Source organism: Medicago truncatula, chromosome 3 (assembly GCF_003473485.1).
Source record: "Medicago truncatula cultivar Jemalong A17 chromosome 3, MtrunA17r5.0-ANR, whole genome shotgun sequence".
NCBI classification, from domain to species: domain Eukaryota; kingdom Viridiplantae; phylum Streptophyta; class Magnoliopsida; order Fabales; family Fabaceae; genus Medicago; species Medicago truncatula.
In genome coordinates this window covers 20,222,842-20,245,377 of record NC_053044.1, presented here as the reverse complement: position 1 = coordinate 20,245,377, position 22,536 = coordinate 20,222,842, and the positions used below count along the sequence as shown (strand labels likewise).

Sequence of the window (22,536 nt, the reverse complement as noted above, 5' to 3'; positions counted from 1 at the left end):
GCAATAAAAATTTAAAAGAGTAAATTTTATTTCATCAACGCTTTTGGTAAATAAGATTTAATTATTATAATTATCAATGATAGAAAATAATTCTTTTTTCTTCAAAAAACAACTAAATTTAATTATTAATTTAATGCTTTGGTGTAATGGTACACTCAAAATGTTGGGTGTACCATAGAATTTGCCTATAAAATAAATTAATGTATTAGCAAAAATCAACTTTTCAAATTTATTGAATATTTGAGGTAGTTGATCAATATATAGATAAGATACATCAGTTACTCAATAAATCTAAAACGGAAAATTTTGTTTAAAATAATGATCGGAGTGTGTACTTGGTACAATTTTTTGACAATTTTTTTTGGATATATTATTATATTGACTTTAATGCATTTTTGGTCATTCAAATATTACGATTATGCAATTTTAACCTTCACCTTTTGAGTGATTTTTACCACTTATTGTTTCTCGCTTTGTAATTTGGTAGTCACCCTTAAGTTTTAATTTTTATCTTTAAATAAAAATCACAATAACTATAAAAATTTGATGCACATGAATAAATGGTGTCTTCTCAACGTAAATTTTAGAGAAAATTAATAGAGGACTATCAAAATATAATGGAGAAAATATAAAAGACCGTAATCGCTATACTAAAATAGGGATAAAAATTACAACATCATGATATTTTGATGATCAAAATTGCAGTAAAGTTATAACATATGATCCACTATCTATTTGTGTGTCTATCTTTCTTTAAATCCTTCATTTGTTTTGAGAAATGGAGTGGGATATTTAGATCACATGTATATAACATATGACTATTTAAATTTAAAATTAAAGTTAGGCAGACAACATCATTGGAGAAAATGTGATCAGAAGCAGAGAATCTTCTTTTTGTACCTAATATTTTTTAATGAAATTAAATACCCTCAACATTCGTTAATGCTTCATACCTATAATGTAATTTAAAAAAAAAATGTCATCAATAAACTCATCCCTAGTAAAGTTAGGAACCAGGTCCCACTAACTGAAACAACTGTTAAGAGGCCAGCTTGTTGTCACAAGTATTACCTTTTCTTAAAATTTGAGAGACAATAATATTAAATATAAAATCTATCATCAACTTTTTCAAAATAATTTTAGCATAAAATTTCAAAATTAACATGTGCCAGTCATATGCATTTTTTAAAGAATTAAATCAATCTTTGATTGGTCACAAAAAAAATATATATATCAAACTTGGATTTGGTGTATTGTAAAGGCAACTGTGATAGTACTTTTTTATTTTTTTTACAAAATGTAATGATAAAACAAAATATATATAAAAAAAATTACACCTAGCTGTAATTTACTTTAGCACTTGAGAATAACATTATCATCATCCTTGAGCTTTAGATAGTTCTTTCAAAGCATTAGCAATTTTTTCCACACTTGTTTCAGTAATACATGCAACAAGAGGACTCTTATCAGGTACAACATCATCCCTTTGGTAACTTCCTGGACCTCTATGTTTTTCTTCTGAACCTTTAGCCACAACACCTTTCATGATTATTGTCTTGTGTGTTCCAGAAATCAATTCCTCATAATCAGTGTCACCAGTTTGTCCAAGAATCACATACATGTTTGCGACGTTCAGTCGCCAACGGACAAACAGATACCTAGCATATGACAAAATAGTGATCAGTCAACTATTGAATGCTAAGTGTTGTTTGCAATTATAAATAAAAACGTTGTTATCAATTGTGTATTGCAGAAAATAGAAGGCTGTTTGAATTCCGCTACATTGCAGTGCTATAGGCTATAGCGCTGCTATTTGACAACACTTTGTACTATATAACATATCGCGGAAGAATAGCGATTTGTTCAAATTCTGCTTTCGTATAGCGATATATCTTCGATAAGTCGCTAATTGACAACACTGTATAAACCATAGCATGCTAAAATTGCACAATAAAACTAGCTACTCATCCATCTTGGTTTTAACTATTGTAGTATCGACACTTCAGATTGAAGACATATCAGGTGTCTGACACTAACACGACATTGGTAACATGGTTACATTCAATTACTTAAATTTTCTCAAATTATTACCGATATCGATGTACCAGTGTCCAGATTTAGTGCTTCATACATTTCTACTTTCTACTGTCTTCAAAAAATATTATTTTCATTATGAAATTAATAAGTATGAAATGTTAATCAGTGCTTAACACAGTCACAAACTATTCAGAAGTCAAATTGAAACCTCTAATTAAAGGTGGCATGTAATATTAAAGTAAATCTTATATTTCCATCAACAAAAGCAAACTAAGTTTTAGACAGAATTTCAATGGCTTTGAGAGACCAATACACTAATTTATAAACGAAACTCTCATTAGTCATAGCATGTATGTTAGCATCAGAGCCTTCATTTTGAGAAAGTCTGGTGTTCTAAAAAGAATTTCCTTTTGTTACTTGATTATGATCAATAGTTACCTGAGTGCCTGTGCTCTAGATGCAAGGAGCGGAATGACCTGCATATATGTTGACCTTCTGCAGTACATAGGATGACATCGTAGGCCTCGCATGCGAAGCTTCTGCCTCAAGTCATCAACTCTCTTTGCCTGAAAATAACAATTACAAGGATCATTTCAATCAATAACACAGAATGTCAAAATACGAGTAAATAGACATTTTAGTCCTTGAAATTGTAAAGGTCGGTCGATTTTGTTCCTCAAATTTGCAAGATCGCAATTTTGTCCCTTAAGTTGAAAAATACCAATCAATTTAGTCCTTTTCTTATTTTGCTGTATAATTTTAAAGGTTCTATGTTTGTCTTGATGCATCAAAAGACTATTTAACTCAATGTGTATGTTTTTTATTTGTTTTAATTGATGTTTACTAAAGAAGTATTTTGATGGAGGGACGAAATTGATTGCTATTTCAAAATTTGAGGGATTGAATTGACCGACCGTTACAATTTGAAAGACTAAAATATCTATTTACTCATCAAAATACAGAAGTGAATTTCATCATGTACCTTACTAAGATCCTTTATTTTGTATGAGATGCAATGTGCGTTACTTGATTTCAAATCTTCTTCAATAGGGCTAGAAGATTTTTCTCTACCTTCAAGGGTATTTGTCAGATGCCAAATGGTTTTCTTTAGACCTTCACAGCCCCAACGATAGTCGATATGCGCCTCATAATCTGGATCAGGAACAAGTTTTCCATCTTCGGTATAAGTACCGGGATAGTAAAGTTCACTCCCACTACTGCAAATCAAAGCATCAAAATCATTTACTTGAATTTTTCCAGATTTAAGGAATTCTATTGTTTGTAGTATCGGCATAGCTGTCGATAAAGCAAATCCCGAAACTCTTGCAGTTTGAGGGTCTAGTTGAACAGCTTTAATGATTCTTTGAATTATTTGGATCATATTCTTATCAGGAGCTCCATTATCATCGTACAAATCAACCGCTATAACAATCAACCTCCGCCGTCTCCTCAATAGAGGATATTTTCCAGGTGCATTCTCAACAATGTCATTCAAACCACCAGAGTCTGACTTCTTCATCTTGCTTAGTACCCTCTTAACCTGATCTTGCATATCGGCCCCACCGGTAGCTCCGGCCAAGTCACCATCAATAGAGAGCCTAAGAGACATGTCCTGCACGTCTTTAAGTGAATCATTGAATGACTGGTCGACAGTTATATCGTCTCCTGGAGTAGTAGTTTGCCATTGTGGATGCCTCATCCTGCAAGCCGCGACTCGAGTCAAATAAGTACGACAGTGTTCGGGCCACGAGAATAGGTGTATATTCTTCCAGCCATTTTTTCTGCAGTCATGCCACAGGTTTTTCTCTGACAACAACTTGAGCAATGCATTAGTAATTGCTTGCTGATCGTGAGGGTCCACAAGCAAACCGTTATTGAGAGCCTAACAAATTAAAAAGAGACATAATGAGCTACAAGGTTCATTATATATCCATAGAATCATGTGCATAACATAACAGGTAAATTAAAATTTGAGTCTACATCATGGTTATTGAATTGAGATTCATACCATGAATCGGGAGAGCTTTTTTCCGAATCGTGAATAGAATCTTGTGAATTGTACGATGTATTACTAATAAAAATATGATATTTTCAAGTAAAAGGAAAAACAAGTGACTTAGCTAAATTATAAACTAATATATCATAAATGAACATCAAAATAAGTTAAAATTAATGTTATAAATCAAATGAGAAAAGAAAATTGGCCGAGTATAAAAAGTTGACAAAAAAAGGGGCTGATTACACTAAGTTTAGATGATGTTTCATTTGAAAAAATCGGGGTTCAATATGAGATTCATGTCCAAAATAGATACACATTAGGGATTCGTATCGATTGGGTTCAATTTTGTATTGAACCCAGATACGACTCATGCATTGTAAGATACTGATAACCATGCTTGATTTTACTACATGAAAAAATCGGAAATTCTTTGTTTACCCGATGAATGTCGACAGGTCCACCATTTTTAGTGGCCACCATTGGAAGGCCATGTGCTGCAGCCTGCACAAGAATGAACAAATTCAGACTAAAAAAAGAATTCACTTTAAACATCGAAATGAGATCAATATAACACGAGTAGCTAATTAGTTAATACCTACCTCAATTAAAGTAAGACCAAAAGGCTCAACTAGTGCAGGATTTATGAAAACACCCTAAAGAAATTTCAAATTATTAGCTGTTCTTAGTATAGTTGGATTGTAAGAAGGTAATAAACTTCAAGGATTTAAAGTTTTACATTGACATCCAATGAAAATTCATTGTTTTTCCATGTCACGCCATTCTTGTAACTACATTTTAAGATTGATGATATGACATGCAAAACAAAGGGCTCTGATAAATGTCAGTGTAAAAATAATTTACACTGGCATTGTATGACAATTATTTAAACAATATACCTTTGTCTTTGCCGAATATCGGTATATGTCTGGAACATCGGACTGCTTGTGATGTTTAGGGTATGCAACTTGTCCATAGAGGTCATACTTATCAATCAACTTCAACACTGTTACAAGAACACTAGCATTTCCCGAAGACATCTCATCTACGTCATCCCTATTTCCCATTATGAGCATCTGTTCGAAAGTATATTAGTCTTTCTTGTACAAATTAAAGAATAGTTTCCACTGAGAGGGAAAGTTGAATTAAGTAAACTTACAAGGTTTGCAAGTTCTCTTAAGGGACGACTTTCGCCAAATGCTTTTAGAAGCGTGGTTAAGTTCTTCTTTGGATCTGGCCTTGATAAGGCCAAGATCACAGGTTTGTGAGGATTTGTAAAGAAACGCATCACCTGCATAAAATACACATCAGAGAAGATTTTATGGATGTTTTTGAAAATGCAATTTAAACATAGAGTAAATACTTTTGAAAATTCTGAAGAATTTCAAAAGATTGTTCTGTCTTTTCGAAAATGCATTGAGTCTAGTTATCTTTCATATTTTGTCTATCACGATTAAAAAGGAAAATGCATAACCAATGTCATTGAAAATATTGTTAGAAAGTAAACGGGTTCTTAGTTACTTACTTCTGACCAAATTGGAGGCACTGCTTTTGGTGAAGACCCTTCGACACCACCACCAGTAAGCTGAGCAAGCTCTCCATCAACATCAGGACAATCTTCTTGTATCACAACATTGCTAAAGTCCATACCAGGTGGGATAACCTGTGAGGAGTGTACTTCATTGAGTCATTCAACAAAAGTGGAATATTTGCGAAATGAAGATACAAAAACAGAAAGAAAACAACATACTCATTCACTAGCACGCAAACAGGAACATCTGTGATGCTTTTCGCAATAAAAATAATGGAAGTTACAAAATTTTATGAGATTATTTGAAGAAATTTAGTTATTTGATTGTATAAAAACGATACAGTTGTAAATAAAATCGTTTAAATGAAGGGTGAAAATGGAAGAGCGAAAAAAGGCACACGAAAACTTTGAAGGAATATTATAACTTCAATTTGAACATTCAATCTCATTTATATTTTAAGGCAACATCAGTTAACATATTACCGCCATCCTTGGCATGTATCGACCATGACAATTGACACCACGTCTGGCTCGAGCACGCAATACTTTCTCAAGCTTGACATCGAATCCATCATAAAGTCCCCACTGCTCCTCAATTTCTTGTTTTGTACTAGTAATAACAAGTTCTGCAGCATCAAGGGAAAGTTCTTCTGCTTCTATCCTCCTCATCATCTTATACATTGAATTGATATCTTCCTTCGACTGGCGTCCTTGCTTAAGAAGTTGTTCGAGCTTGTTTCTTCCAAGCGAATGACCGGTCAGCACCATCGGTACATTTAAAGCACCCGAAAGAATAGCAGCACTATCTCCGGCATCAGCGTAATGTCCGTGAATCACATACGGCCAAACAGGTTGACCTCCACCGACTTGTTCACCCAATGCTTTTGACATATTGAGAATATGTGTTAATGCTCCATCCACAAACTCTTGAACATATGGCCAAAGAAGCTCTTTTGGTAGGTATTTATCGCGCGGACCGAATGGTATTCTTATGATATATGCACCACTGCTTTCCCCAATGTTGTCGTCATCATCTGCACCTGCGGTAAGCATTTCTGTAGGTTCCCCGTAGCTCCAATCAACTTCTGGTGACGAGATTTGGCGTGTAAATAGATCAACTCTATATACTCCAGGCATTTTCGCTAGCGCACGAGCAAGTTCTACCACATATTTGATCTGATATTACATTACTTCAAACATTAATTGGCATTTTATCCGGAGGAGAAACATAAATTCAAATGTCAAATACCTGTCCACCGGTGTCAGAATCTCGACCAAGCTCCATGTTTTCTCCCCTAACCAATCCATGCAAACTGTTGAATAAAAGAAAAAGGTTATAGCATTAGCAACTATTAAGTTTTCACACATTTCTAGAGTTCATTTCCAGAAGCACTTCACATCATTAGTGATAAAACAAAATGAAACTATATTCTAAAACATAAATGGTTAAAATTCCATATAAATCAGGTGGTTTCTTGATTGTACATACTTTACAATAAAAAAGGGCAACCCGGTGCACTAGAGCTCCCACATATGCAGGGTCCGGGAAGGGGTCCCACCATTTGGTGTATTGTACGCAGCCTTACCCTGTTTTACACAAGAGGCTGATTGTACATACTTTACAATGCAATAACATTTTATTTTATTGTATTCATTAATAACATTGATCTTCAAACAAGTTCAAACTACAAAAAGAATATTTCACCATGGACAAAATTCCATCATTGTTGGTTTATTATGACATGCTGGTGATACTTCAAAACTGACTCCTATTTAAGCAGTAAAATCTGAAGCAGAGCTAAACTATTCTTCTACTATGACAAATGAGTGAGGACTCAATTTAGTCCATGACAATTTTCTCGCGGTCCAATTTAGTCCCTGATAAAAAATAATACCAAACAATTTTGAACATTTTCAAATTGAGGACAAATTGGGGCCTCTTTTATAGTGAGTCAGGCTAATTTGTCCTCTGTATAAAAATGTTAAAGACTAATTTGAATATTTGAACAAGAGAATAAATTAAAGGCGAGAAAATTGTAAGAGACCAAACTGAGTCTTTACTCTTTCATAGCTTATAAAACAATATACAATTTCAATCGTAGGCATCACTTACAACGATTCTACTTAATTTATTACATTAATAAATTGTTTACAAATAACTCACATCTCATGTCACATGGTCAGAGAGACTAAGCATGTGTTTGGAATACCGGTGGAAAGCTCAAAAAAGCACTTCTAGGCAAAAGCTGGAATTTCCAGCTTCATAAAATCACGGTAAAAGTGATATTGGGTAGCGTGCACCGTGAAAAAAACGTGATGCCAAACACTGCTTAAACATGATACCAGACTTAATGACTACATAGTCTTTACTCTAACATTAAACGAGCCCTTTGTTAGTGGACGATGTAATTGATCCATTGAATTAGTTAGTTTTTACGCCGGATATCGAGTTAAATAAAGACTACACACTATGAAGCACGGATATGGACACGGACACCGGACACGACACGGACAATGACACGCCGACACAGTTAATAATTTGAAAAAATCATATAATTCAGTGTAATTACAATTGTCGGTGTCGTGTAGGTGTCGGACACAACACGTGTCCAACACCGGAACACGCCTAATCCAAAGAGTGTTCGTGCTTCATAGCTACTCTGCCTAAGGCCTAAGCCTAAGGAGTTTGTGTACTCAATATTTTAGCAAAAGATGAATGTGCTCACCTTATGAGGACAATATAAAGCTTCTTTTCATTTTTATCATCAGACCATACTTCTAAATTAGAAGTTTGTCGTTGGAATCTTTGTCTTGGAGTCTCACTTTGTACCATGTCAACAACATTGTCACCTTTTTCTCCTTCTGACAAGTCTTCTGACATGTCTTCTGTAGCATCTCTGCGTCCTTGTTCTCTCTCCCATCTTCTGTTTGCTAATCTCTGTACTTCCTCCCATTCCAACTACACACCAAATTAAACAAATATTGTCCCTAGTCAATGATGGTTCCCCTAAATTTGTAGGAGTTTGATTAAATATGCATTTTCATCAAATCAATAATGTCTTATTTTTATATTAATTTAGTTTTGAATGGATTTAAATTTTAAATTAATTTTGCATGCACATAGTTGTACTCAACCAAACTACTAAATTACATTTTGTGAGTAAATACATTTAATGTTAACTTTTCATATTCCAATACAAATCAACGATATTAAAACATGTAATTTAAACCAAGTTGTTTAATGGCGATGAGCTCCTTCCAAGGACGTACCCGGGGAATACCGAGTTCGATTCCCAGGGGAACAACGCTTGGTCAGTGCGCATGCCTCTACGCACGAGCTGAATTAGTCGCCCACCAATGGTGGGTCGAAAACCGGTGCAAAAGCAAAAAAAAACATGTAATTTAAAAAGAGTAATTAATGTATTTAGAAATTTGCAGAGGATTCGTAGAATTAGAGACAAACAAATCTTCTAAAATGTCTTATAATTAAGGTCAAAGGTGAGTAAATGTTTGGTGAAATATTTGTTTAAAATTGCGGTCAACCACCGTAGTTGTGGCTGCATAAAGATTTGAGGTCTCCTTAACCTCGATTTCAACCGCATCAATCTTACTTTTAACACGATACAAAGTTAACGGTGTAACCACAATTGCAATTTAAAACTACAATATATATTGTAATTGTGGCCACATAAAAGTTGAGGTTTCCGCAACCTCAATTTCATCAGCATCTACCTCATTTTACACCCCATATTAAGTTAGAAGTGTAACCACACTTGCAAATGAGGCTGGTGCGTTTGAAATTGAGGTTGACGAGACCTCAAAATCTTTATGCAGACACAGTTACAATATAAATCTAATATATATATATATATATAGAGAGAGAGAGAGAAAGAACCTGCTTCTTCTTTCGTGCAAGATGCCAAATACGCCAACACATGTTCTCCAACCTTGAACTTCTTTCCCTTGTGTTGCGTGTTGCAACCACCTTAACCCAAGTGCGATATAAATCAGATTCATCAACACTTGCCACAACCTCTTCCACAAAATACTTTGTTGGATTGAAATGGCCTCCATCTCTAAGAGCTGCTTGTGGTGGCTTTTGCTCTTCAATGGTTGATGCCCCAGTTGATAGTATTGCCTCAAGATACCCATTTATCCATTCATTCCCAGCCATCACTATGCTTACTCACTTATTTCAATTCTCCACAATGTTTTAAATTGCAATTATGATGACAATATCGTCACGATCTTTAATATTGTAGAGAATTACAGTCAAATATAGCTGATGTAACGATCTTTGGTATTGTAGAGAATTGCAGTCAATCGTAGAGAATTGCAGTCAAATGTAGTTAATGAAAAGATTTTTGATGTTATAGAGAATTGCAATCAAATATGACTGATGCAGCCTCAATTAACCGCGTCGCGGTAACAACCCTAATGTTAATATTTCCTTGCAAGTAAAAGAAGCAAACATAGCAAAAAAAAGGAAAAGTGGGATTGTTTGTTTTTGTTTAATCAATCCAAACAAGAAACTATATATGATATATGGCAAGTAGTGAAAGTGGAGGAAGGTTTCTTGAATGGCAAGAAAAGTATGAGAAGTGAAAGAATTTGAGAAGGTGTAGTAGTTTTGTGTTATACGTGATGGTGGTTTATTAAGGTATTGTTTGTTAGGAAAGAATGAAAATGGAAACGTGTTTTTGTTGTTTTTTTGTTTGTTATGTGAAGTGAGTGATTATAGAATGAGTTTTTGTGGGAAAAGGGACATAGATGGTTATTGCATGGGGAAGAAGATGGAGAAGAAAGGTGTTTGAGATTTGATGTTGAAGAATTCAAAGGAAGAGATTTTGTTTGTGTAGTTGTGAGAATTACAAGATTGGTATGAGAAGGAGAGAGAGAGAGAGAGAGAAGGAAATGGTGAGATGAGAGAGAGGGAGAGAGAGTAAGAGGTGGAAGAGAAAGAGATGGCAAAGGGGAGAGTACCACGTGGCTTTGATTGGTGGGACATAGACATACACACGTGTAATGTATAAACTAGAAAGAAGTAAGAGAAAGATCGGTTCCTCTGTTTGGTTATGTGATTATGGAATAAAAGAAGTCATAGTTTCTCATTCATTTTTTTTTATTTTTTTAGAGAAGTTTCTCATTCATGTATATGCTACTGAAGTTTAGATACTTTAAAATCGATGATGTACTGGTATCTAATACGTATTTTGTGTTGATATTTTTTCTATATGTTTTGATTCGTATTGGAAGGATTTCCGACAATTAAATTTTATTTAAAAAAAGTTGTCTATACATTTAGATACGTCGGATATACGCGAGGAATACACCAATGAAAAACCGATACGCGCACACACGGGATATAAGATTGTTCTATTACTTTTTCTGTTTTTTACTTTAGAAAAAAAAGAAAGAAATGATATTAGTGTTAACTAAATAACACTCAACTCTTAATTTTGCTTCTGGTTAAATTTATATGCATAGATAATAAATATTTTGCGTTTTTTTTACGTTTTCATATTGTAACAAACTATTATGTAGGATATTGTAACAAATTATACTTCTCTTTTGGTTGACGACTCATGACTCTTACACAGTTGATGCAACAAGAGACTTTGTTCGGCATAAGCAGGTCCCTCTCAAGGTGTCTATTGTGGTTTGGCGTCTGCTAAAAGATAGGTTACCGACAAGAACGAATCTTCTTCGGCGCGGCATTCTTCAGGTAGATGGGGGTAGGTGTGTGGCGGGGTGCGGTTCAGAGGAGACGCATCCCATTTGTCCCTCCATTGCGAAGTGTTCGGGTCGTTATAGCATCACATCAGGTCGTGGATTGGTGTGTCTGGTGTTGACCCTCAAAATATTGATGAGCATTTCTTCCAATTTACTCATTATACAGGTTATTTAAAGGCTCTTCGATCATTTCTCCAATTACTTTGGCTTCTGTGTGTTTGACTGTTGTGGAGTGAACGTAATAACAGGATTTTCAATAACATAGAAACTCCTATTGTACAGCTTTTAGATCGTGTTAAATTCCATGTTTTATGGTGGCTTAAGGCTAATAATGCTACTTTTGTGTACGGTTCTCAGAGATGGTGGTTGGACCCCTTAGTTTGTTTGGGTCTTGACTAATCTTTTTTTGTATATACACTGTAAGACGGTTGTCTTTTGGGGTGGTCTCTTTGGTACATCTTGTACTCGGAAAATCTCACCACCATAGTTAATATATTCCATTTTGAGTTCTTCAAAAAAAAAGTTCTTAGTCTCTTTAATGCTATCGAGTTGGTTCATAATTTATGGTTAGACAACATTGATTTTTAACGTGATTAAAAGAAGGAAGCTGATCATTTCATCAAACGAAGAATTGAGGTTACTGAATTAGGCTCTATAATGCTAGAATGCAAACGATTCTGTACATCTTATTTTGAAAACTTTCGTTGAGTTTAACAATAGATAGACCAATGAAGTTGTTCATGTTTTAATAAGGATAGTTTCAATTTTAGCTAACTTTTTTTGAAACGAAACAATATTTATTTTTTATTTTTTTTAAGTAATTTAGTGGTTGGAGTTCATACACTATAAATGTGGAGAAGTGGGGTGTCAGAGGTTTAAACTCTGCTCCTGCATAAATTATGTAATGTTCTACCAAATAAACTAAATTATAGGTATATAAATTTCAGTTTGCTTTTAAACTTTTATTGATATACCAACTTGGATGCTACAAATTAGTATAAATAACCAACTTGGGTGCTACAAATTATTATAAATAAAACTCTATAAATAAGTGTCATTTTCTAAAAAAAATAAAAAGTATGTGCATGTTATTTTTTTATGAATGCAAGGGGTCGACTTTTATTCCGATGAAAAACAAGTCTGATAAAAATAAAATAAAAAGGTTATAAGTGTTTTTGACCCCTGTAATATGGTGCATTTTTGATTTTAACCCCTGTAAAAAGAAATTAGATTCCACTCTTAAAAAATGAAGATTCTTTAGGATTGGCCCCCAACCTCATTGATTCAGCAGAATCTTCTACGTGGCAGTGACATGACATTTTCTTTTTTATTTTCCTTTTTTTGATGCCACGTGTGTAAATAAATATCCACGTCATTTATAATTAAAAAAAAACTAAAAATTATAAAATTACATAAAATTGTTTTTTTTTAATTAACTATTTTAAAAAAATATTTTATTTATTTAAAATCCAAAATAAAAAATTCTTAAATACAAAAATCAAGCAAATTATTATCTTCTCTTGTCTTCAACCAGATCAAATTCTCTCTTTCTTCTTCTTGTCTCTTCTCTTCTTCTCTTCTTTGTATTTAGGCTAAATTATATTTTTGGTCCTCTAACTATTTAATTGGTATCGGATCTCTAACTAAAAATTGATTTATTTCGGTCCCTTAAGTTTCTCACCGTTACTACAATATTTAGTCCTTTCCGTTAAATTTAATTAAAAAAAACGTTGGGTTTTATACAATCATCATCTTCATTCAACTTCTTCATCATCTTCCTCATTCACCTTCATTAAAAAACAATAAAACAAAAATCTGGAAAATAAAATAAAATTCTTCATACAACTTGAAATCACTACTCAATAAACACCTAATTTTTCTGCATCTTTTCCCCTTCTTCAACATCATCTTTATCACATCATTATCATCTTCATCAAATCCCAGCAATCAAATCAACCAAAATCTCAAACCCCCAAACTCAGAATCGAATTCAAGAAGAAACACCATATCAATTTTGAATTTAATTTGTCTTTCAACAAGGAATCATAATCGAAAAAAGGTTAGCAATTGAGTATATAATTTGTTTTATGTCATTCAAGCAAAGCAAATTTATCAGATTCAATTCTATCCCTTTTTGTTTTCCCCCCTTTTAGAACCCTAATTTTATGTTGGTAGTGCTCGATTTTGTTGGTGTGGTTACTCGGTTGTTGTGATTGTTTGTTGTAAGGTTTTGTTGTTGTTGTTGTTGTTTGTTCATGTTGTTGAGTTTTGTTCTTGTTGTTGTTGATGGTGTTCTTCCTATTTTTCAGAAATTGATGAACCCTAACATTTTTTAATTAAATTTAATCGAAAGGACTAAATGTAGTAACGGTGAGAAACTTAAGGGATGGAAATAAATCAATTTTTAGTTAGAGGACCAATCTGATACCAATTAAATAGTTAGATGACCAAAAAGATAATTTAACCTTGTATTTATTTACACACGTGACATCGAAAGAAAAAAAGAAATAGTGTTGGGCATCAATAAAAGAGGCCACCTAGTGTGTTGCATCGAGAATATAAAGTTGTGACAAAAGGAATTAATTAATTTTTCAGGAATGCTAACAAAACTCACTTTTCAACACTTTTTCTAACACTTACTTATTTATTGGATAAAATCAATGTATGTCTCACCATTTTATGGTGGGACAATTTTCAAAGTGTAGGCCATAATGATTTAAACCAATAAGAGAGTGAGTATTAGAGAGATTATTCAAAAAAGAGTGTTGCTAGCATATTACTCTTAATTTTTTATCAAATTCATTGTGAAACTATCCATCTTTTTAATTCAATCTCTAAATTATATATAAGTAATTTCTAAAGTTGTATCATATCCATCAAAATTAGCGCATTCGTTATACATTAATTATTAAATTGATGAGTTTTTTTTTTTTTTTGAGAGAAAGAAACTTAAATCATTTCATTAAAGATTAATTCAGTAATACATGTTGGGATTTCATCAAAGATACGGAAGCTAGAACTAGATGTGGCTGCCTTAGCTAGATTATGTGCAACCTCATTCGCTTGCCTCCTAGTAAACTCGACATGAGAGTTTGTTAAAAGTGATCGACAGAAATGAATGCTACTGTCCATTATAGAACCAAATTCGGTGACATCTCCACGACCTTTGTTGAAATAATCTGCTACTCGTTTCGAGTCAACTTCAAAATCAACATTTTCGAGTTGAAGTTCATGGATCCACCGAATTGCATGATACAGCCCCAGCGCCTCTCCAACATCCACAGAGCACAACGGAGAGAAAAACATGATTTTGAATCGGACATGGGATCCTGTTGAATCTCTAATACACATGCCCAAACCAATCTTGTTGTTGACTTCTGAAAATGATGCATCAACATTACACTTGAGTCTACCACTTCTAGGTTTCCTCCATCTGATGTTAGAAACTCCATCTACTACCTGGATATTGTGGTTACGAGGAAGGGTGGTATCAATGTGACTTTGATTAGGCGGATTTTGTTTACGATTAGCACTTCTCCAACCTTCTAAAAGATGGGTAGCTCTTACCAAGATTGTTGTGGGTGAATCTGTCACTTGTTGCCACAACTTAAGGTTCCTAGCTTTCCAGATACTCCATATAGTAGTGACAATATTCTCTATCTGGGTTGTAGACAATATTTTCAACAAATGGAATATAATATCTGATGCATTATCAAACAGGTCCAAAGATGGAGAGATCAGATGCCAAACATTAGCCGCATTCCAAACATCGACAACCGCCTTACAGTGAAACAAGATATGATAACTGTCTTCATGGGGATCTTCACACATAACACAATTTGAAGGGCAATTAACACCTCTTCTTCGTAACTTTACCCTTGTTGGGAAACAATCTCTACAAATTCTCCACACCAAATTCTTAACTTTAGGTGGAACTTTCAGTCTCCAGATGCCACTCCAATAACCAGGCTTTCGCAAATGATCATTATTAATTATTTCTTCAATGCACATACGGTAAGCACTTTTAACAGAATAACACCCATCCTTCTCTGCTTTCCAAATCAACCTATCCACGAGAACTTGTTGGTGCAAAGGGGTATTCAAGATATTATTGGCTGTCTCCGTTGCAAATAACTATCTGATTAGGTGTTCATTCCAAACTTTAGCATTATGATCCATTAAATGTCCAACCGAATAAGATTGAAGAGCCAACATGTCAGGTCCAACAGGAGGAATACTAGACCCTTCCCCAATCCAAGGCTCATTAATAATAGGAATATTGAATCCCGAGCCAATTTTCCAGCGGGCACCTTGCCTAACAACCACTTTTGCACCAAAGATGCTACGCCAAACAAAACTTGGATTATGTCCTAATTTAGAATCTAGGTAGCTGCTATTCAGATAATACCGAGCTTTAAAAATTCTTGAGACAAGACTATCCGACTCAACTTGTAGCTTCCAACCTTGTTTTCCAAGCATAGCAACATTAAAAGCTACCAAATCTTTGAAACCCATACCTCCGTGGTTCTTGTGTACTGATAACTTTTCCCACGAAAGCCAGCGCATCCCTTTATTATTCGCCCCTCCATGTCCCCACCAGAAAGCATTTATCATCTTTTCAATTTCATCCAGAAGTGAGTTTGGTAATCTGAAAACACTCATAACATATGAAGGAATAGCTTGGAGGACAGATTTAATCATAACTTCCCTTCCTGCTTTGGATAAGCATTTACTACTCCAGCTGCTTATTTTCTGCCACACTCGATCTTTGATAAAACCAAACGTTGCTTTTTTGCTACGCCCTACCATTGAAGGTAAACCAAGATACTTACCAGTACCTAACACCGCACGAACCCCTAAAATATTGGTGATAGTTTGTCTCAACGGGTCATGGACATTTCTGCTATAAAAAATTTCTGACTTTGGAAGGCTAATGGCTTGTCCTGACGCAGCCTCATATCTTGTTAAGATCTGCTTCATCTCATTTACTTGTCTCTCCTCCGCTTGGAAGAACAAGAAGCAATCATCAGCAAAGAGTAGATGAGACACCCTGGGTGCATTGCGACAAATACGCACACCTTGGAGAACTTCTCTGTTTTCAGCATCTCTGATTAACGCAGAAAGACCTTCAGCACACAGAATAAATAAATAAGGCGATAACGGATCACCTTGCCTAAGACCACGTCCTGGAATAATAGGCCCCACCATTTCTTTATTCACAATAACTGAATAGTCAACCGTTTCTACACACATCATAATCCATTGAATCCACTTATCAGAAAAACCCATCTTGTGCATAACGTCCTTGAGATATAACCAGTCAATCCTATCATAAGCTTTACTAATATCCAGCTTCAGTGCAACACTCTTGTCTTTGCCTCTTGTCTTAGTCTTCATATGATGGACCACTTCAATAGCTACTAAAGCGTTATCTAGAATGGATCTTCCAGGTACGAAGGCTGACTGTGAGTCGGCAATACACTTGTGTAGAATTTTCTTTAGACGATTTGCAAGAACTTTAGATAACAGCTTATATAGGACGTTGCATAGAGCTATAGGTCTCCAGTCTTTCATGGTTTTCTGATTAGAACCTTTAGGGATTAGAGCTAAATTTGTGGAATTCAAGGAAGGAGGGAATTGCCCTTCATTCAACCATTGACAGCACTCATTATAGATATCATCACTGCATACCGACCAAAAGTGTTGGTAGAAACCAGGATTGAAACCATCAGGTCCGGGGCATTTGTCAGGCTGCATAGAAAACATTGCTTCTTTGAACTCTTCTATACAAAACGGGGTTGTTAGTTGGTCATTGTCTTCATTATCTAAGACTGGATCCAACAGATTAACCACTGGAGAACGCACACTTTCTTGACCCTCAAACAGTTCTTCAAAATAATTCTTTGCAATAGATCGCATACCTGCATCCTCTGTAACACGGATTCCGTCGTCAGTATCAAGAGAAAGTATTTTGTTTACTTTCTTTCTCGAAGTAGCAGCAGCATGAAAGTACTTCGTATTCAAATCTCCATCCCGGAACCAGTGTGTCTTGGCTCTCTGTTTCCAGTACATATCCTCCTGAACGAGAAGATGGTTCATTTTTTTCCTTAAGTTATCGAAATGAATCTCATCCTGGATTCCATTAACACCACGACTTCTACTAAGCTGATGCCGACAATCTTCAATGTCTTTTTGGATCCTGTTGCAATGAGTTTTGTTCCACTGCATCAAATCTTCGGCACATGTGGCTAATTTATTTATAACACCATCTCCAACACTCCGGAACCAGCTGTTGTGGACCACCTCGTTAAGACCATCTTCTATTCTCCAAGCATTTTCAAACTTGAAAGACCTTTTGCTTCTATGAGGTCTTACTACAGGTGTTTTATCCAATAAAATTGGGAAATGATCAGAAGAAGGAGCAACCAAATTTTCCAGCTTAGCATTGGGAAACAGCTGCATCCAAGAATTAGTCGCTAGAGCCCTATCCAGCTTTTCTTCTACAGCACGAGGAGTACCCAAGCTTTTGAACCAGGTGAACGGATATCCTTCCATGTGTACATCTACTAGGTTAGCATCTTGAACAGCTTGCCTAAAGCCTCTAATGAGCCAATTAGGTCTAGTGGCTCTTCCCTTTTTTTCGTCAGCATGAAGAATGTCATTAAAATCCCCCATTAGACACCAGGGTAAATTAATATTGCTTGCAAGACGACGAAGAAAATTCCAAGAGTCTCTTCTTCTACTAGCTTCCGGATAGCCATAAAAACCAGTAAAAATCCAATGCCCATTACTTTCTTCAATTTTAGCACTAATATGGTTCGAAGAGTAGTTGACAATACTACAATTTATTGTATTACGCCAAAATAAAGCAACACCCCCTCCTCTACCAACTCTATCAGGAGCAAAGCAAGAATCATAGCCTAACAAGTATCGAAATTCCTCAATTTTATTAACTTGAATAATTGTTTCAGAAAGGAAAAGGATATCCGGTTTATAATATCGAACAAGGAATTTGATTTTAGGAATTACACGCAGGTTTCCCAGGCCTCGGCAATTCCATGCTACAAAACTCATTGATCCCGGCAGGCCTGGTGACCAGGTCCCGCCGATTCTTTATTATTCTCAAAAAGTGGATTGTTAAAACCATCTACTGCTTTCTGCCCCTCCTTGCGCTGTTCTTCTTCTTCAGCAAAATCTGTTCTGGACCTTTTTTTGGGCCCATTTTCTTCTACAGGTCCACTAGCTCTGCTGGCCCCACGAGCAGCAGCCATAAAGGAGCCAGGCTGCACTGGGTTGCGCACCAGAGGGGGCTTACGCGGCTTCCCATGCACTTGGACAGCTGCTGCAGCTTTGTTTTTTCTGTCCGGCTTGGCTCGGCTCGGTTGGCAGTTCTTGTCTTTTGTGGAAAAAGCTGGGCGGTAATCATTGGCAGTAAAGATAGGAGACAAGGCTGATGATTGGTCTTTATTGCCTTTGTTCATCAAAGTTTGAAGCTGGTCCACTTTTTGTACCTGTATGACACAATTATTAGAACTAAAAGCAGCATTTATTGGTAATTGTGCAGATTCCTTGGTAAAAAGTCTTATGTAATCCGTGCCAGTCATTTTGTATTGAATGTTCAATGATTGCTGTGCTGTTTTTTGTCCTTGCGGGACCACCTGCTGCTGGAAAGTATTACACAAGACAAGCTGTCCTTGTGTTGCGTGCCTTGTCTGGCGGCTGTCCCCTTGTGGGACACGAGTTATCACTCCTTCCTTCTCTTCCTTGCCTTTGTCCCCACGTGGGCCTCGCTGGCTGTCCCCCACCATAGAATTTTGTGGGCTTATGTTTTTTTGTTGGGCCTCCAAGTCTATCAGCTTCCAAAGTGCTTCTGCACCTCCTCCATTTTCATACAAAAATTCATCTTTCTCTGTCATTCCTTCTGCTATAGCTTTGTTTATTTGATCCGATTTTGTGAGGTTTGGAGCAAACAACTTCTTCTTTGTTATGACCTCTTCTTTCTTGGACCCACTCTCAATCTCCTCTGTTGGATCGATTTCCGTCCACCACCTGACCAGCCCTGTCTCATCCGAGCGTTGACATTCCATAAATTTAAAAAATTTTAAAGCCCTTGATTGCAAATCAATATCAACTTTAATACGACCATAAATTTTATGATTCGAAATACCATCAATAACCATTAAATGATTACTTTTAATGCCATTAATGGATGTACCTTCGTCATTCCGGCCACCGGAATTCTTGTTCCGACCGTCAACTATCCATCTACTCGCCACCTTGCTACCACCACCGGAAGAAAAATTCTTAGCCCGGAGGTAAGCCCCCCATTTTTTCTCGCTACTGGCAGAGCTGGTTTCAAATTTATCACTGCAAAAATTCTCCGTATGGCCTATAGCACCACAGACAAAACAGAATTTGCCTAATTTCTCATATTTAAGAACAAGTTTGATATCCTCACCTTGTTCTCGTTCAATCACGAGACTTTGCTGCAGCGGTTCCTCCAAGGCTATTTCAACACGAACTCGCATGAATCTCCTCCATGGACCGTAGTTATTTTCATCGTCATACCGGACCATCCGTCCGATATGGCTTCCTACTAATGCACCGACTTTAGCATCCATAAAGCCGAAAGGTAGCTGATGAACTTGAGCCCAGATCTCCGTGGTATTCATCGGCATCGACAAGGGGTTCTCTCCAACCGCAACCTTCTTCAAAATTACCATGTTGTTGTCTAACAACCAGGGGCTACCGTCCAGAATCTTAGCAAGGTCTCCTTTCTGGTAGAGCTGGACCATAAACTTTTTGTTCTCCATAAACTTGAGTTTTATATAGAGTAAATTACGCTTTCCTTTCTTAAAAGAAGCTTGAATTACAGTTTCCTCATCTCTTAAGTTAAAATATACATTCCTCTCCCTTAAAAAATAAAACATATACTCTACTTCCCTCTGAGATGTTTGAATTGCAACCTCCTCCCTTAATACATAAATATTTTTAGGATATCTACTAATTTTAAAACACCATTTAAGAAAAAAAGTAATTTATTTATAATTTAAATGTCAATGATGATTAAATTTAAATATTTTGGTTTTAATTTTATAACAAGGGAGAGGAGTGTAATTCAAAAATATTTAAACGGAGGGAAATGTAATTTACTCCTTTATTATATGGACTATTGATTACATTTTTATAGTTAAAAAACTAAATTAGAAAATTTTGAAGATTAGATTGATGTTTTTATTTAAATAATAAAGAATTATAAATGCCATGTCAAACCATAGAGGCTAAGTCACCAACCATAATTAGAAAAATGAGTAATCTTCATGATCTTCATCTTATCTTTTAAAGAGTCAATACTTAGCAAGAGAATTGACAAACCCATGTGACCAGGTTATGTGCCCATCCAGTTGAATGAAAGACAAATATTCAAAATTTAAAGATTAGCCACACATGAATTGGACACAACTAGAAATATTGAAATCAGAGACATAGAAAAATTAGAGATAAATTATCTTTTGGGTCGTTGCTAGAACATAAAAACGTGACAACTTATATATCATTCACCATCTTTCAAGAAAAAAAAAATATATATCATTCACCATATTTATAAAGTGAACATCACTTCTTATTTTTTCCCTAAAAAAAATTACTTTTATTTATGTTAAAAAAAAAAAAAGAACAATTGATTGAAAAAGTAACTATTTAAGATTTTTTTTTTTATTCGGTTGGAAGAACAAATTGTGTGTTGCATTTGATCTACCAAATAGTTAACACTCCACAGAATAACACAAGATAAAATAACACGGCGTTGGCTACGGACGCGACTTTAATGAGTCTCTTACCATAGGAGACTACATAACTTTTTTTTTTTGGTTTAAAAATAGAATGCCAGCCATTGGATTTAGAAATAAGGTTTTAAGTGGCAACGATTTCTTGGAAGCGTGACCCACTAGTATCTTTTAAACATTTATGTTAATCTTTAAAAAAAGGAATTGATTAATCAATGACCTTTATTAAAGGGTGTTTTTGTCTATGTTGAAAAAAGTTGTAGAAATCCCAGCAAGCGTCAATGTTGGGTTCATTGGAAGGTCATATTTCTTGTCTTCACCAACTCAACGATATTGGTAATTCACAAAAAATTGTAATTTCATATTATTGTTTATTGAATTTTTGGTTCGGCTTGCTTAAGAAAACACTTATTTCATTTTAAAAATCGTGTCATGCTTTTGTGTTATAAATAATTTTTTATGCGAAAGAGAAAATTAAGTAATAGTACAATGTTAAACTCTTCTCCATTAAGAACGAGGACATGGAGGTTTCGCTACTCTTAGATTGGTAGCACGTTACGATCACTCATATTTGTAATGTGTCATCAAACTGTTAAAATATGTTTTTGGTCCCTACAAATATAGCGAATTTGAGTTTTATTCCTGGTAAAAATAATTTGAAATTCATCCCTACAAAATATTTTGTTTTTTAAAAAAGTTCTTGACCCCACTTTCTTGTTGATTTGGCATAATTTTGCTTAGGTGTCACTTGTTGACTGTACAAACTCATCCATATGGCAAATATATGGCATTTCAAGTTTTTTTTTTAACATTTATAAAGTAATTATAATAATTAAATTGTTTTTCAAAATTAAGACAACATTTAATTAAATTAAATAAATAGAATCAGAAAATGAAGAAAATTTTGAAATTAAAAATGCCTTTATTTTTAATTTAATAAAAAAAAACTAGTGAAATCAATTCATGATGTCTTCTTTCCCACCGTGTTTGTTCATCAGCAAGAACAAGCTAGCATCCTTATCTTCCACCCTTCAATGGATCAAGTTCTATACTTATTTATATTAAGAAGTTTACACCCAAAAACATATTTTAGCCTCAAACTCAAACTCGCTATATTTGCAGGGACCAAAAATATATTTTAGCTCAAATTAAAATAGTTAAACTTTTATGTCATTGATTGTAGTGGAAAAGAATTTAGATATGCATATTTTATTTGATACTAACTTACTGCAAAGACCAGATATATTTTTATATAAGTCGTTTCTATCTTGTGCTTATGTGGAATCTATCCATGAAATAAACTAACCAAATATTTAAGTATAGGTATAGGTTCTCTCAAAAAAAAAAAAGTATAGGTATAGGCATAATAAATGAATTTATAGATCATGGTCATTACTAAATACATAAGAAATAAAGGTTCCTTCCAAGTACTTAATATAGTGCAGATTAGAAAG

General features: G+C 34.9%; 2 protein-coding genes across 2 annotated transcripts; both read right to left on the bottom strand.

Moving 5' to 3' along the window:
• Window positions 1-1,352: 1,352 nt before the first annotated feature.
• On the bottom strand, window positions 1,353-10,237 carry LOC11405889 (probable sucrose-phosphate synthase 2). The gene is made up of 12 exons (XM_003599770.4): window positions 9,460-10,237; window positions 8,291-8,523; window positions 6,814-6,877; window positions 6,048-6,740; window positions 5,559-5,696; window positions 5,193-5,324; window positions 4,933-5,109; window positions 4,636-4,689; window positions 4,475-4,537; window positions 3,020-3,919; window positions 2,476-2,603; window positions 1,353-1,658 (listed from the first exon to the last, which is right to left on the bottom strand). Exons 1-12 carry the CDS (start codon window positions 9,736-9,738, stop codon window positions 1,379-1,381), a joined length of 3,141 nt encoding a protein of 1,046 aa, XP_003599818.2. The 5' UTR covers window positions 9,739-10,237; the 3' UTR covers window positions 1,353-1,378.
• A 4,009-nt stretch (window positions 10,238-14,246) lies between these two features.
• On the bottom strand, window positions 14,247-15,308 carry LOC112420118 (uncharacterized). Its single transcript, XM_024778756.1, has one exon. It carries the CDS (start codon window positions 15,306-15,308, stop codon window positions 14,247-14,249), a length of 1,062 nt encoding a protein of 353 aa, XP_024634524.1.
• Between the last annotated feature and the right edge of the window lie 7,228 nt (window positions 15,309-22,536).

Bases quoted from the DNA above. Each gene is read 5' to 3' on its own strand.
- LOC11405889 (XM_003599770.4), bottom strand. From the start codon at position 9,738: ATGGCTGGGAATGAATGGATAAATGGGTATCTTGAGGCAATACTATCA. The intron at 5,697-6,047 runs GTAATATGTTAA...CACTCCTCACAG, and splicing joins GATACATGCCAAGGATGGCG to GTTATCCCACCTGGTATGGA. The intron at 4,538-4,635 runs GTAGGTATTAAC...ATTCTTGTGCAG, and splicing joins TTGGTCTTACTTTAATTGAG to GCTGCAGCACATGGCCTTCC.
- LOC112420118 (XM_024778756.1), bottom strand. From the start codon at position 15,308: ATGTGCATTGAAGAAATAATTAATAATGATCATTTGCGAAAGCCTGGT.